This window comes from Erpetoichthys calabaricus, chromosome 10 (assembly GCF_900747795.2).
Source record: "Erpetoichthys calabaricus chromosome 10, fErpCal1.3, whole genome shotgun sequence".
Lineage (NCBI taxonomy): Eukaryota > Metazoa > Chordata > Cladistia > Polypteriformes > Polypteridae > Erpetoichthys > Erpetoichthys calabaricus.
In genome coordinates this window covers 44,694,627-44,708,369 of record NC_041403.2, presented here as the reverse complement: position 1 = coordinate 44,708,369, position 13,743 = coordinate 44,694,627, and the positions used below count along the sequence as shown (strand labels likewise).

General features: G+C 37.1%; 1 protein-coding gene across 2 annotated transcripts in view; it reads left to right on the top strand.

Annotated features, from left to right (window-relative positions):
- The window catches only part of LOC114658374 (dihydropyrimidine dehydrogenase [NADP(+)]-like), a 1,245,381-nt gene that overhangs the window by 1,216,771 nt on the left and 14,867 nt on the right, over nucleotides 1-13,743 (top strand). For both annotated transcript variants that reach the window (XM_028810459.2, XM_051933021.1), the window contains one exon: nucleotides 10,571-10,720. In XM_028810459.2, the coding sequence (XP_028666292.2) occupies nucleotides 10,571-10,720 (150 nt within the window). The remainder of the gene's footprint in view (nucleotides 1-10,570; nucleotides 10,721-13,743) is intronic.

The following is a 13,743-nucleotide window of genomic DNA, read 5'->3' as shown; positions in this document are numbered from 1 at the left end:
CTGGAGCCTATGAGCGCAAAGCAGTAAACAGCAGTGGACACGGCACTGGCCCATCACTGGGCCCACTCACACACACACACATCCATGCTAACCCTCGCAGTCAGGAATAATTATTTAGATGCCTTGGAAAAATTTTAAGACCTGAATAGGTTCCCATGTGGCCTTCTCTGCTTAAGATAAAAAGATTAATGAAAGTATGTAATAGGAATCTTTTTTAATTTTGCAACACAAAGCTACACAGCTCTGTTTCAGTTTTCTTTTATTTAGTATGAATATGCTGTCATATTCATTTGACCACATAATCTGCCTCAGAGGTCCTTAAAGTTCCATCCTGGGAGCTCCCTGTGGTTTCAGATTTGTGTTCCAACTAAGTTCACGATCAGTTTTATTCTGTTATCTAAGAAAGTCTGAAATAGTTGTGTTTTTTTTTTTTTGCAGAAACTTTAATTTTTTTAAGTTTCATTTGACATTTGACACCCTTTTTTAAAACAGCCAAAGAAACATATGCAATTAAATCTATTTCAAAGAATACAAATATTTATGAATTTCTTAGAAATATGTGTAGACCAGATAACTAAATAATGAGATCAGTTAAAAGAAAGAATGGCACAAAGATTCTGAAATTGGTCAGAATAAAAGCTTGCAGCCATGGGGGTCCCCCAGGACTAAACTTGAAAACCACTGATCTACCCAATTTCATAGCAGATGACTGGTTACATTTATGCCTTGTGAAGATTTCAAGCAAGGCAACAAATACAAACTTGCAGCATTAAAGATGAAATATTTCTATTACATATAAAAATTCAGTGAGGATTCAAGTAAAATAACTATGTATGATGTTTTCAGATTCCAGAAAGCTGGGTTCAAACCCTGGCCTGGCCATTGTGTTGTGGAGTATTTGTTGTGCGTGTGAGTGTGCTTACCAAGCTTATTCATCCCAAATGTTAAAGACGTGAATGTTGAACTGAATAATTGTGAGAGTGTGAGGATTCCCTGCAATTGTTATTATTACATAATATTTGATGGATGCCTTCTATCCAAGGCGACTTCTAACATTTGTTTACATTTCTTTTGTTTTTTGAATTGCAGCACAGGCAGACAAGTGCCCCATAGTCACATAGTGTCAGCAGCAGGATCTGAACCCACAACTTCAGGGCTTGAAGTCCAAAGCCTTAAACACTACACCATACTGCCTGCATGTAACCAAGCCCAATGGTGCGTGCTGTTTGCCAATGACATTGTGCAATTTGGCACCATATGAATATTGATGAAAGGAAAATGGAGAAGGGGAGAAGAGCTATGGAGGATAGGGGCCTTAACAGTAACATTTATTTATATAAAGCACATTTTCATACAAATGATGTAGCTCAAAGTGCTGTACATGATGAAGAAAGTGAAAAAAGACTAAATAAATAAGAAAATAGAATTAGGGTACACTAATTAACATAGAATAAAAGTAAGGTCTGATGGCCAGGGAGGACAGAAAAAACAAAAAAAAACTCCAGACGGCTGAAAAAAAAAAAAAAAAAATCTACAGGGGTTCTGAGGCCATGAGACCACCCAGCCCCTCTAGGCATTCTGCTTCACATAAATGACCTCAATCAGTCCTCATTGTATTCAGGGTTCCCATGGAAGATTTTGATGATGACGGTCATGTGGACTTCTGGCCTTTAATCCATCAATGTAGGGACATCACGGTGCTTTCATCAGGTGGTGGTGGTGATTAGTAAGATTAGTAGGAAAAATTTAAGGGACAAGAACAAGGTGGAGAAGTTAACCTCCAGGGAGAAAGGCATTAAAGGCTGAAAAAGTTCAAATATCTTGGGTCAACAATAACAGAGGATGGTGAGCTAGATCCAGAAATAAACCATAGAATGCAATTAGGATGGAAACATTGGAAAACTTAATCAGGATTGTTATGTGGCCAAACAATCAGTGCAAGAGTAAAGTTTAAAGAGTATAAAACAGTGGCCAGACCAGTATTGTTATATCGATCAGAAACCTGGGCGGTGAAAAAGGTGCAGGAAAGGAAACTGGAGGTTATAGAAATGAGGATGTTAAGATGGATAGGATGAGTAACAAAGCTTGATAAGATCAGGAATGTGAGAATCAGAGGTACTGATAAAGTTGAGGAAATCTTAAAGAAAATAGAGGAAAGAAGGTTAAAGAGGCGTGAGCATTTCATGAGAAGAGAGGTGAACAGTGTGGGCAGTAGAATCTTGGATATGGAAAGAAAAAGTGGCTAGATTGTGTGAAGGGGTCCTAAGAGAGAAAGGCTACAGTCAGGCAAGGAAGTATACAATGGACGAGGCTGGTCCAATATAGCGACTCCAAATGAAAGGGGGAAAGCTTTGGAAGAAAAACAAGGCCAAATCTTTCCCACCTCTTGGTTATATCTAATATTTTGTCTTTTAATGCAATTTGTATTTATTTAAATTGATCTTCATTTTTAATTTATATGCCCTAACCAAAATTCTCTCCCTGTCCATTTGTAAAACTTTTAACAAATCTAGTGTGTTAGCTTATCTTTCTAGGTAGTGCCATCTCTTAATTAAACAAATATGTTATATTTTTTATCAAACCAATATTTTAAATTAAAATAAGCAGCAACCTCAGCACTGGTCCTTGCAGTACTCAACTTTTAATCTCTGCTAAATCAGAAACGATTTCTTGCTTGATAATCTCTTGTTCTCTTTGCTTAAGAGAGTTCTGCACCCATTTGCACAGTGGTTCCCTAATAATCTTTGCTGATTGCAACATGTCCAGAATAAGCCACATGTATTAAGGAGGTGTTGGGTACCATGGGTTCAAATTGCATTGCCTGCTTCTGTTAAATGCCCACTCTCTCCACCACAATAGCAGGAGAGATGCAAGACGTAGTGCAAGGATGCATCACTCAATTTTCAATGCAGCAAAGAACACACATTTACAATCTCTGCTTGAGTTTCCTTAAATAAAATTTGTGCAAAATGCTTCAGGTTATCTATTTCTGTCTGGGTAAAATAAATACTAAGCTGCAACAGGAGAGAAATTTATATTTAGCTTGGGAGAAGTGAAAATCAAAACGCTGCATGATCGCAATCAACTATCAACTCAGCACACGGTTACACTTTTACATCAAAAAGAAAGCATTAAAGGCCTAATTAAAAAAAAAATGTGAATTTGGGTGATGGTTAACTCCTGGAAGTTAAGCATGGACCGTGAATTGGGTAATTTTGATTCAAAATGGAAGCAGAGTTATTGTTATAGTGTAAGAGAAAGCTTACAATAAGCTTTTGATTAATTTAATGAACAGTGCCGCTTCCTGTCAGTTTATTCAGGACCAAGTGAATAAGGATTTAAACTATATACTGTAGGAAAAGGTCGCCAGTTTAGTCACACTAAGTCAGAGTGACCAGGAGCAAGCCAATAAACACTGCAGTGCTCTAGTCACACAAAAATGGAAATGATTATAGTATCTCTGTGATAGGTAAAACAGCTGCAAAAAAAAAATCAAAGCAATATCAGGCATTATTCACATTCCTAGTTTCCATATTCATCATAAACATATAAACTGTTCTCTCAGCCATAGCAGGTATCTAAAGTTCATTTGGAATTTTTGGGATTAATTATCTCTGTAATGCTGCAGTGTTTTAATGAACCTTGTGTCACTGTGGGTGTCAAGTTCATGTTGCTAATCTGTTTAATGGTGTTTCTAATGGAAATTATGGTCTAAGGATATAACTCTGGCATTGCAAAAACAATTTCGCAATTTAATGGACATTCTGTATTATCAGACACCTCTTCTCCCCATTAGTGTGTTAAATTAAGCAATTACTCTATATGATATTACTTCATTTTTATATTACACTATATATGTAGCAGTAACAAATCAAAGAAGAGAAATCATCCAGCTTCCCAATGGGAGTCTCTTCTTCTAATCCAGAGAGTGCATGTCCTCGGTATTTTTTGCCCAAGTTCTGTCAAATTTTCTCCAGTGTTATGCGGATTATATAAAGCCTAATTACAGAAAAGTGCTAATTTTGCAAGTGCAGATTTTACCTTTATTCTCTTCAAATAAAATATAAATAGCAGGTAAGGTTTTGAAGAAAAAAACACTGATGAAAACTATATGCATGCAGAATGTTGAAAGTGACCTTGTGCACTCTCAATTTTCAACACCCCTGCAATTTTCAAGCATATCCTTCGTAGCAAGTTGTGGCGTATTGATAACTTAGAGTAATTTAGTGTGGCTCAGTTGTAACGGACTGTGACTCTTTACAACAAAATCAAACAAATTTGATTTTGTCTAAAGTTGTTGAGAGTGAGCTGCTGTATGTGTGAAATCTGACAACCAATGGGTGTTCAGAAGGAAATGCAATGCAGCTAAAGGGAAAGAAGGAAAACAGGTGTTTTGGACTACATAAACAGAAAAACGGGAGGCACTCAGCATACCTGGAAAACATTTGTACAGAAACCAGCACTGTCAGACAACACATGTATTAGCTATCAAAATGTGATGAGCTTGCTATACTTTGGAAATTTTGAACTGTGCTTAAAATTCATGAGACAGTCATGTAATCTGTCATTTCCCTCGTAGTCTGCCTTCCACAAGGCAATAAGATCTTAAAACTCCAGTCATTAAGATTGACATTTTCTCTGACTTAAAGTTGAGTACAGTGAAATCTCGGTTCATGAACGTCTCGGTACACGTACAAATCGGTTTACGACCAAAAAGTTCGCCAAACTTTTGCCTCGGTTCACGACCACACACTCGGTATACGAACAAGCCAGTTTCCCTTTCGGTTTGTACATGTTCAGTCTCTCCCTGTGCATTTCCTGTGTAGCGAGCAAGAGAGAGAGAGAGCGAGAGAGCACGCAACACACACACGAGAGAGAGACACACACACACACAGGCACGCGAGAGAGAGACGTACACACACAGGGAGCGCGAGAGAGACGCACACACACAAGCAGCGCGCGCGAGAGAGAGAGAGATGCACTCACAGGCAGCGCGAGAGAGAGGGGGCTGGATGCAGAAGGTAGGAAGGCAGTTAAAGAATGCACTGGGCTTGATTTTGTTTTCACTTCTGTTTACAGCGATTGGTTCGTAGCGTGCATTGTTGTAATGTTACTTTTCTTGGTGGTTTATTAAATTACGGATTTTTTCAAATGTTCATTTTTTTCCCTGTGCTTAAAACTCATTAAAAAAAAGTGTTTTTAGCCAGCAGTTGGTAGCGCTATAGCATGAACTATTGCAGTGTTAGTTTTCTCTGTTGTTCAAGGTTTTCTCAGTGTTATTCAATGTTTTTACATTTAGTTTACTATTACGCTGTGCATTCTATGGTTTAATTAACTATATTTGTGCTTAAAAACTTTAAAAAAATATATATTTACATACAGTTCGTATGGTCTGGAACGGATTAATTGTATTTACATACAATCCTATGGGGGAAATTGCTTCAGTTCATGACCAAATCGGTTTACGACCAGAGTTCTGGAACGAATTATAGTCGTGAACTGAGGTTCCACTGTACAGTAATCCCTCACTATATCGCGCTTTGACTTTCGCAGCTTCACTCTATTGTGGATTTTATGTGTAAGCATATCGTATTATATAACGTGGATTTTTCACTGGGTTTGCGGATTTCTGCGGACAATGGGTCTTTTTATTTCTGGTACATGCTTCCTCAGTTGGTTTGCCCAGTTTATTTCATACAAGGGACGCTATTGGCAGATGGCTGAAAAGCTACCCAATCAGAACACGCGGTTAAGTTCCTGGGTGCTGATTGGCTCAGCGACGGAGCGCCGAATTCGATTCCGCTTTGTGTTAACCAGGAAATCTCATCTCACTCATTCAGCATCAACATGTTCCGCTGTGTAAAGAGTTAACTTTTGTGCACTTTTGTGTTTATCTTTGTGCATAGTCAAGCCCTTTGTTATGGCTCCAAAACAATCTGCTCCTGCTAGTACTTCAGAGGCCATGCCCAAGCGCCAACGGAAGATGCTAACGATTGCTGAAAAGGTAAAAGTTTTGGATATGTTGAAGGAAGGGAACAGCTACACCGCTGTAGGATGCCATTACGGCATCAATGAGTCCACAATTCTTTTTATTTAAAAAGGAGGAAAAGAATATAAGATCTACGGCCGCAGTGTACTTTAACCAGGGCGTAAAACAAGCTGTAAGTGGACATAATAAGGCGGTAGTCCGGATGGAATCTGCTTTAGGGATTTGGATTGAAGACTGCCGGAAGAAGAACAACGGCGGTGCTACACAGTCTTCTGAAGAGGCTCCTTAAGAAGAGCTGTAACGCTCTCCTTTGTTGTGCAGTAAACTTAAACTCATCGTTATCGGACAAGTCGTCATGTCATTGTTGGTGAGTAACCATAATTAATTTTCTATGTACAGTACTTAGTACATGTACGTACGTTTAGTGTCACTGTACACACATTTTACTGTATACAATTTTTCTTGCATTGTACGTATTTATTGCTGGTGGCCTGTCTATCGTAATGGCTGTAACGTATGTGATATCAGAGACGCTCGATATCTTTAAAATAACATTTAGGTTTTACTGTATATAAACAGTGTGTTTACATACATAATTTCAACAAATCTTACCTAATATCTAAAAGAATACAAAGGGTTTATGCTGTATAACTGTGCGGGAAATGTTTATAAGAGTGTGGGAGAGTTTATAAGGGCTTAAAATATATAAAAATTAATCATATAAACATATGGTTTTTACTTCACGGATTTTCACCTTTCACGGGGGGTTCTGGAACGCAACCCCCGCGATCGAGGAGTGATCACTGTATTGTGACATTGGTCTAAGATATATAGTTCCTCTAGCGTTTCTTATATAGGTCTCTTCCTAGTGGGCTGTGCCTGGTATACCTCCTATGGAAGGGGCTAAAGGTAGATCCTCAATAGATGTCCTAACCATCTTTAAGTGCTTCCTTCAGTTTAAAGGGGTGGCATATCAAACATGAATTCCTCAAAAAAGGGTGATCTTCACCCTTTGTATTCTCTAGAAATGAGTACAAAAATGTCTAGCCAGTGTTTTGCAGCTTCCTTCATAAGTTATAGTTCCTTCTCCACCAGTGAAGTTATGTTCACAAGAGCATTTTTATATTACCAGTTACTTGTATATCCAGATCTGCACCACACATACCTCTCAGCCAACTACCATTGCACTCAACTCTAATTTTTCCATTATCAGTAGGTCCACTCATGTTTTTTGAGCTAAGCCAAATAGGGCAACATGGGATTTCTAATCACCAGGCACTGACTGAAAAACACAGTTGCTATACCTGACTTCAGGTATTTTCTGGATGAAGTTGAGTGGATTTCCAGAGAATTCTCCATCCACACTGCTATATATGTTTTACCATCTTGGATTAAAGATCAAAAATTATATTTAACTTGGGGACTTTGCCCCCTTCACGTCTTTACTGCTCGCATTGTGAAGGCGGTGGCTGAACACACGCTAAGAAGATGCGGTTGGATCAGCTGCTGTCTTGCTGTTGCTGCCGAGCTGTGTGTTCTGCTTGTCGCACTGCACGTCGATCATTTAAAAGCCTGTGCAGCAGCTGTCCTTTCGTCTCACTGCCTTGTCTCGCGGAACGTTAAAATGTCTCCGAGAAAATCACGTATCATCTCCTTCCAAGATTTTTTTTTATAATAGAGAGATGACATAGTTTTATTTCATTATGCTTCTTAGTATGTGATTGTTCTTTTTATCTGTGTTTAGAAAGCAAATCATATTTCCAATATTGATGCTTCTATGACCACTTATTATAGTTTTATTGGTGTCTTTCTATTACTATTTAATATATTTCCCCATCCCACCAGTGCAATGTCAAAGTCTTGAAACATTACATTTGGCCTATTGAGCTAAAACTATTACATGTATCAAATTTTGTTTTATTAAGGGTATGGCACAGCACAGTTAAGATATCTGTATGAGCATGTAAAAAAGTTATGTAGCAGCCAAGCAGAGCATTTTCTTCTCAATTAATCTGGCCTTGTCTCACAGAATTACAGCTTTTGTCTAAGTGTATATCTTTTTTATCTCATACTGGGTTGTGGATTGTGCTGGGTTGCGCTGAATTTTCATCAGACATTTTTTCCAAGTATTGCTGGCTACTTTGGCTATTAGTTACTATGAATATAAGAACAACCAGCTTTGCATGTAATTGTCAACCTAACATATTTTACATTTTATTTATACTATGTTTAATATTAATCTGTATTTGCAGGGTTAAATGTTAATTACAGCAGAAGAATAAAGAATGGCAGACTTCATAACGCAGAAGCAATAGGGACCAACATCTTTAGTGCATAAAGCCTAAAAAGCTTCTGTGTGTGTGTGTCACAAAAATCCATAAATATTTATCACTTGCACACGTAGAACTAAAAATGTTGAAAGCCATTTAAAATATCATTTACTTTTAGGCATTTATGCACCACTAATGTTAGATACTGTAGATGTGTTTCATTTTACCCCAACACCCACCACCACCCTTGGGTTCCAGCAGCCATGCCACATACACTTCAGAACAGATCGCAATTCCTCAGTGCAGTGCAGACATTGTTGTGCAAAAATGGCACCGTCTTTCAGATGAGACATAAAACCGAGCTTCTGACTCTCTGTAGTCATAAATGATCCCTGGGCATCTTCTGTTAAAAGCAGAGTGTTTCCTGATGTCCTGGCTAAATTGCTTATCACTGCCTGATCATTGTGGCCTTTTAATCATCCCCCGTCTGTAACTGGCTAACTTTCCCTCTCACCCCTTCACCACCTAATATCTAATGTGTGGTGAGTGTACTGGCACAAATTGCCTGCCGTCGCAACATCCAAATGGTGGTGATTGAAGTGCCTTGAAAAGCACAATATAAATACAATGTCTTCCTCAGCTGGTAACACTTTTGATAAATATGAGTATGGCCAAATGAAATCCTGACACTTTTTGGCAGGTTGCTTTAAGTCATTTATAAGCTGCCTGCATGGCATCAAACATTAAGTCATTAGTAAGCACTGAATCAGAAAGACATTTTTGGGACTATAAAACCACAAAGCTCAGCCACTATCACCACATTTAAATCCTTAAATGCACAAATTACATAAATCAGAGATTACTGTATTAAGTTTGAATTAAAAGCACCTTTACATGACATGGCCTGATATTTATCTAAGAACATTAGATTCGGTTAAATTTAAAATGTCTTGAAGTAGACTAGCTATCCTTTTGCAGTGCTTGAAGAGTGTACATTTTACATAAGATGAAGAAGAGCACAGAGGATATTGAAACTCTAAACATAACAAGCAGTCAGTGTCTAGTGAGGACAGCTAAACTGTATTGGATGCAGTTTATTATACCAGATAACCTGAGGCTCAAAAGCTAAATTACACCTCTAAATCCACAAGCTGTAAGATGTATAAACTCAGCATTTTCACTGTGTAAACATATTTGTGTTAAATTGGTTGTTTTTGAGTTGTTTAGGAATGATGATAGATAGATATATGTTGTTGTGGCAATAAAGCAAAGTTTTTGAATTACTGATCACTTAACTAATTTGAATGTAATCGCTTTTATAGTAAGTTTCCACTTAGTCAGACCTCTCCTAAAAAGGGTTTAGAATGTAACTGAATGTGTTTATTGTCCAGTCCAGTATCCCTCTTGACATGTTACAGTGAAAGTGGAAATGACTGCAGCATGCATTCATATGTCTAGATTTATTTTTTTCACCTCTGTTACCTATAACTCAGTGCTTCAGCCCATCACAAGGCACACTCACATACACTCACAGTTTAGAGCTAAGAGGAAGGTAGAATATTTGGAGAAAACACACCTGGACATGACAAACATGCTCAAATTGCATACAAACATTGACTGTTTGAGTATTTGGCCATGTTTTTGGGAACCACGGGGTCACCTGCACTAACTCCTATGCCACCATGTCTCCATTCTTTACCTCATATTTCAGTATATTGCTTATTCATTTTAAAAGATTTTGTGTTTGGATGAATTGGATTGATTGGTTGATTGACTGATTGACAGTCTGTACAGAACGAGAATCTTTAGATTCTGTTTGATTAGAATTGGTGACTTTTTAATCATGATCCTTTAAGCGGATCTTTTCTGTAATAAAAGAAATACTTGGTTTCAAAAGCTATTTTCTCCTTTCTGAATACCATCAAGTCTCAGTGCACGCTCACTGAAGAATCTTCATTACGGAGATGTTAATTTTTATGAGAGATCACTAGACCTTGAGTTTTTAATCAAGACCTTGTTAGATCAGCCATCTTTGGTTATTTTTGTCACTTGACATCAGGTCTTTAACAGAATGTGCTCTGTTAATGTCTCTTTGACTTTACAGAATCAAAACTCACAGCTAATGGCCTGAAAAGGACATTGCTAGAAGGAAGAAAGAATGAGAAAGAATAATTATCATTTGTCTTGAATGGGAGAAAGTATCACTTCACAGCCTGACACAAAAAAAGGAGTAATCAGTCTTTTAAGAATCAGAACAATTCAGAATGTGCCTGATGCTAACATCTTAAATTCACATTTGTGTCTCCCTCAGAAATTGCCCAGCTTTGGCCCATATCTTGAAGAGAGAAAGAAGATTGTTTCAGATTATAAGCTGAAGATTAAAGGCAATATTGATAATGTAACAGCAGAAAGCGGGGATGGAAGACCATACATACCTCAAAAATCGGTACCAAGTGTGAAAGTAAGTGAGGTCTATAAGAAAGTGTTTTGTGTTCGCTGCTGCGTGTACACAATGTAATGCACAAAAACACACATAAGCTCTTCTAGGTTTTATATTGCACTCTTAAGTTCCAGTTTATGAAAAGACACAAAGGTATAAAAAATCTTTTCTTATCGTTGACGATGTGCAAAGATAAACGTGAAAGCACTGTTGGCAAATCAAGCAAATCCGTGTATGTAAAGAGTAAGTATTTGGCAATGTCAGAATGATTTTTTACATACTTTTATATTATAAATGTAAATTCTGTGATTTTTGTTTTACATAAATAATGCATAAAATAAATATGAAAAAAATACTGTGTGGTTTCTAATTAACAATTAGAAGCCAATTCATCTCTGCAATTGAGTAGTTGTTTTGCAAAGGTAAGTATTACTTCAATGCTGAAAAATAAAACAATTGTTAATAGCCCATTTTTGTAGACATTTAGCCCACTGATATTATGACTGTCTTCTTGTTGTTTATCTACCACACGGCTGAGACAGGTCAAAATGTGACAATATGTAGTTCATGTCATGACAGTCTAAGGCTCTAAGGATACATATGTAAATAATAATCTATTTATAAAGACTTTATATGTATATTTCTATGATTCTGTCAAAAATATCTGTATTTATTTTCCCTGGAATAATTATAACATGCATCAACACATAGAGCTATACAGGCCAAATAACATGACTGAATAGCATTAATTGCCCAAACTCCTACATTTTCACCCATTTGTAAGAACAGCATCTCTTTATGTAGAAGTTAAATACAACATAAAAGATTTTGTACATATGTTGCTCTCTAATCAACAAAAAAAGGATGCTGGTATGGCCTTGTAACATGCTTTTATGCTTTACACTGAATAGTACATCACAGACGCTAAGTAAAAAGTCAACTTTTTGGGTTTTTTTTGGTTGTTTCTGCTATAGCATCAAATTTCTTAAAACATCCCAAATGTATGTGTGCTAAAATATTTTTCTAAATTAGTGAATTTTATTGCTGTTTGATATTATGGAAATTTTGTTTAATTAATTTGCAGAAACTTGCCTGATTGCACATTTGCTTATAATTTGCTTCATTTTTTAAATTTATATTCACATTAAACAATGCACTCTGATAAAACAATTTGGAGTTGCTAGTCACACTATGTAATGTTTGTAGGTTGGGGCCATTTTATATCGCTTAGAGATTTTACAGGCCTACAAACGTAATATTGTGCATACGGTAGCACTGTTCAGCCTGTTTGTTATGATGAATCAAATTTATTTTTCTCACTGTGAAGATGATAGAAGGAATTGCTCTGAAATTAAAGCCCATATGAATAAGTTTAGCAACAGAATGATGTAACATTTCATTGTGGTGAATGGTGATCCTAAGCAGTGGAGTCATTGGTGTAGATACTGATAGATGAATTACAGGGTTGAAGTTAGTGGGGCTCAAAATGTCTGCCTAAGGGTCCCAGGAATGAAAGAGCATGAGAATTTCTTCTCCTAGCACAATCTTTTATAATGTAAGTATACTGCATGTGTAAACCATTTTGGATGATGTTTATTTTAAAAGATTGTTTTCTAACACTTTACAATCACTGAGCAAAAATGTTCCATCTCTATATAAAAATATCTTGTCTTATTTCAACTTTCAGCAAGAAAGTCTGCTGAGGCAGAACTTATCTAGGTATGCTAAAAGAAAGCATCCATGGAAAACCATTTTTACTATAAGAATGAAGGGGGCAAGGAGCAATTTTGTCCTCCAGCATATGGCTCCCTGCAGCTTGGCAGTTGCAATCTTTTTATCTGCTTGTCTTTAAACAAAAAAAAAATCCTTTCTTCGTGTTCTGCAAAAGGGTTAGGAGCCTCCCTCCTACTCCCAGAAATTAATGCTAATTTAATTAACAACGTGTGAATGAACCTTTTCTTTGTCACACCACTTCTGAAAAGTAACCCTTGGTGAGGCATTCCAATGAATACACCACAAATGTAATGAAATTAAGTTCTTTTCTTTGTTTCATTATTGCAAATAATCAAGCATACAAGTACAATCCATAGTATCACTGATGCAGAGAAGGCAGTGCCGTAATCAGTCATATATGTTAGGTCTTCAAAATGGGTTATTAAATATGAAGACTTTTAAGCACTGCAAAATATTAGAATCAAACTTGTGATCTCTTCTGAAAGATCTGAGGGCAAACATGTATACTGGTCTGGAATCACATATTCTGAGACTGAAAAGAAACCAGAGATGGAGAGTACAGCTATATGGAAACAAGTATATGTAGGATTAATACAGACAGAAAAGCAAGCAGAAATGTGTGACTTCATTTTTATTAACTAGGGACTCGCTTCACTGACAACCCCCCAGCCTGCGCTACGCGCCAGCCACTTTGCATCTCTGGCGCTCGTGTATGTGGATTTCACTTTCACCAAAGAACAAATCTTTCAGTTCTCATGGATACACCTCTTCATTGGGAAGAAACACTACTTTTCCCTGATGGCAACATGAATTAGACGATCTACAAGTCTCCGACTTAAAGTTTAAATCCGAACAATATTTTCGATCTCATTTCGCTGTTCCGTTATTTCACCAAGTAACAATTACCATTTGTTTACGCTAATGTGATCTTTACTATCATTATTTTGAGACTTTCAAATTTTAGTACTTTCATTATCTCTAACCTGCTCTGCATGTGTATCACGCCGACGTTTTTGAATTCTTACAACGTTCTACTTTGTCATCTACTCTTTGTCTTTTATTTCCGGCCCCGGGCATGGTTAAATCTCTTGGCACAAAGTCCCATCTCGCGGGACATGAAAGTATCTCTCTGAAAAAGTCACATCTCGTCCGAGGATTTTTTTATTATAATAGAGAGATATGTTGATATGACCAATCTCTCCTAGCCACAGGAGGAGTTCAGTCACTCATGATAAATATAATAATGAGATGGCATTGCCCAGATACCCTCTGAGCTTCTGGTTTAAAGTCATATCAAGATCTATGCAAAG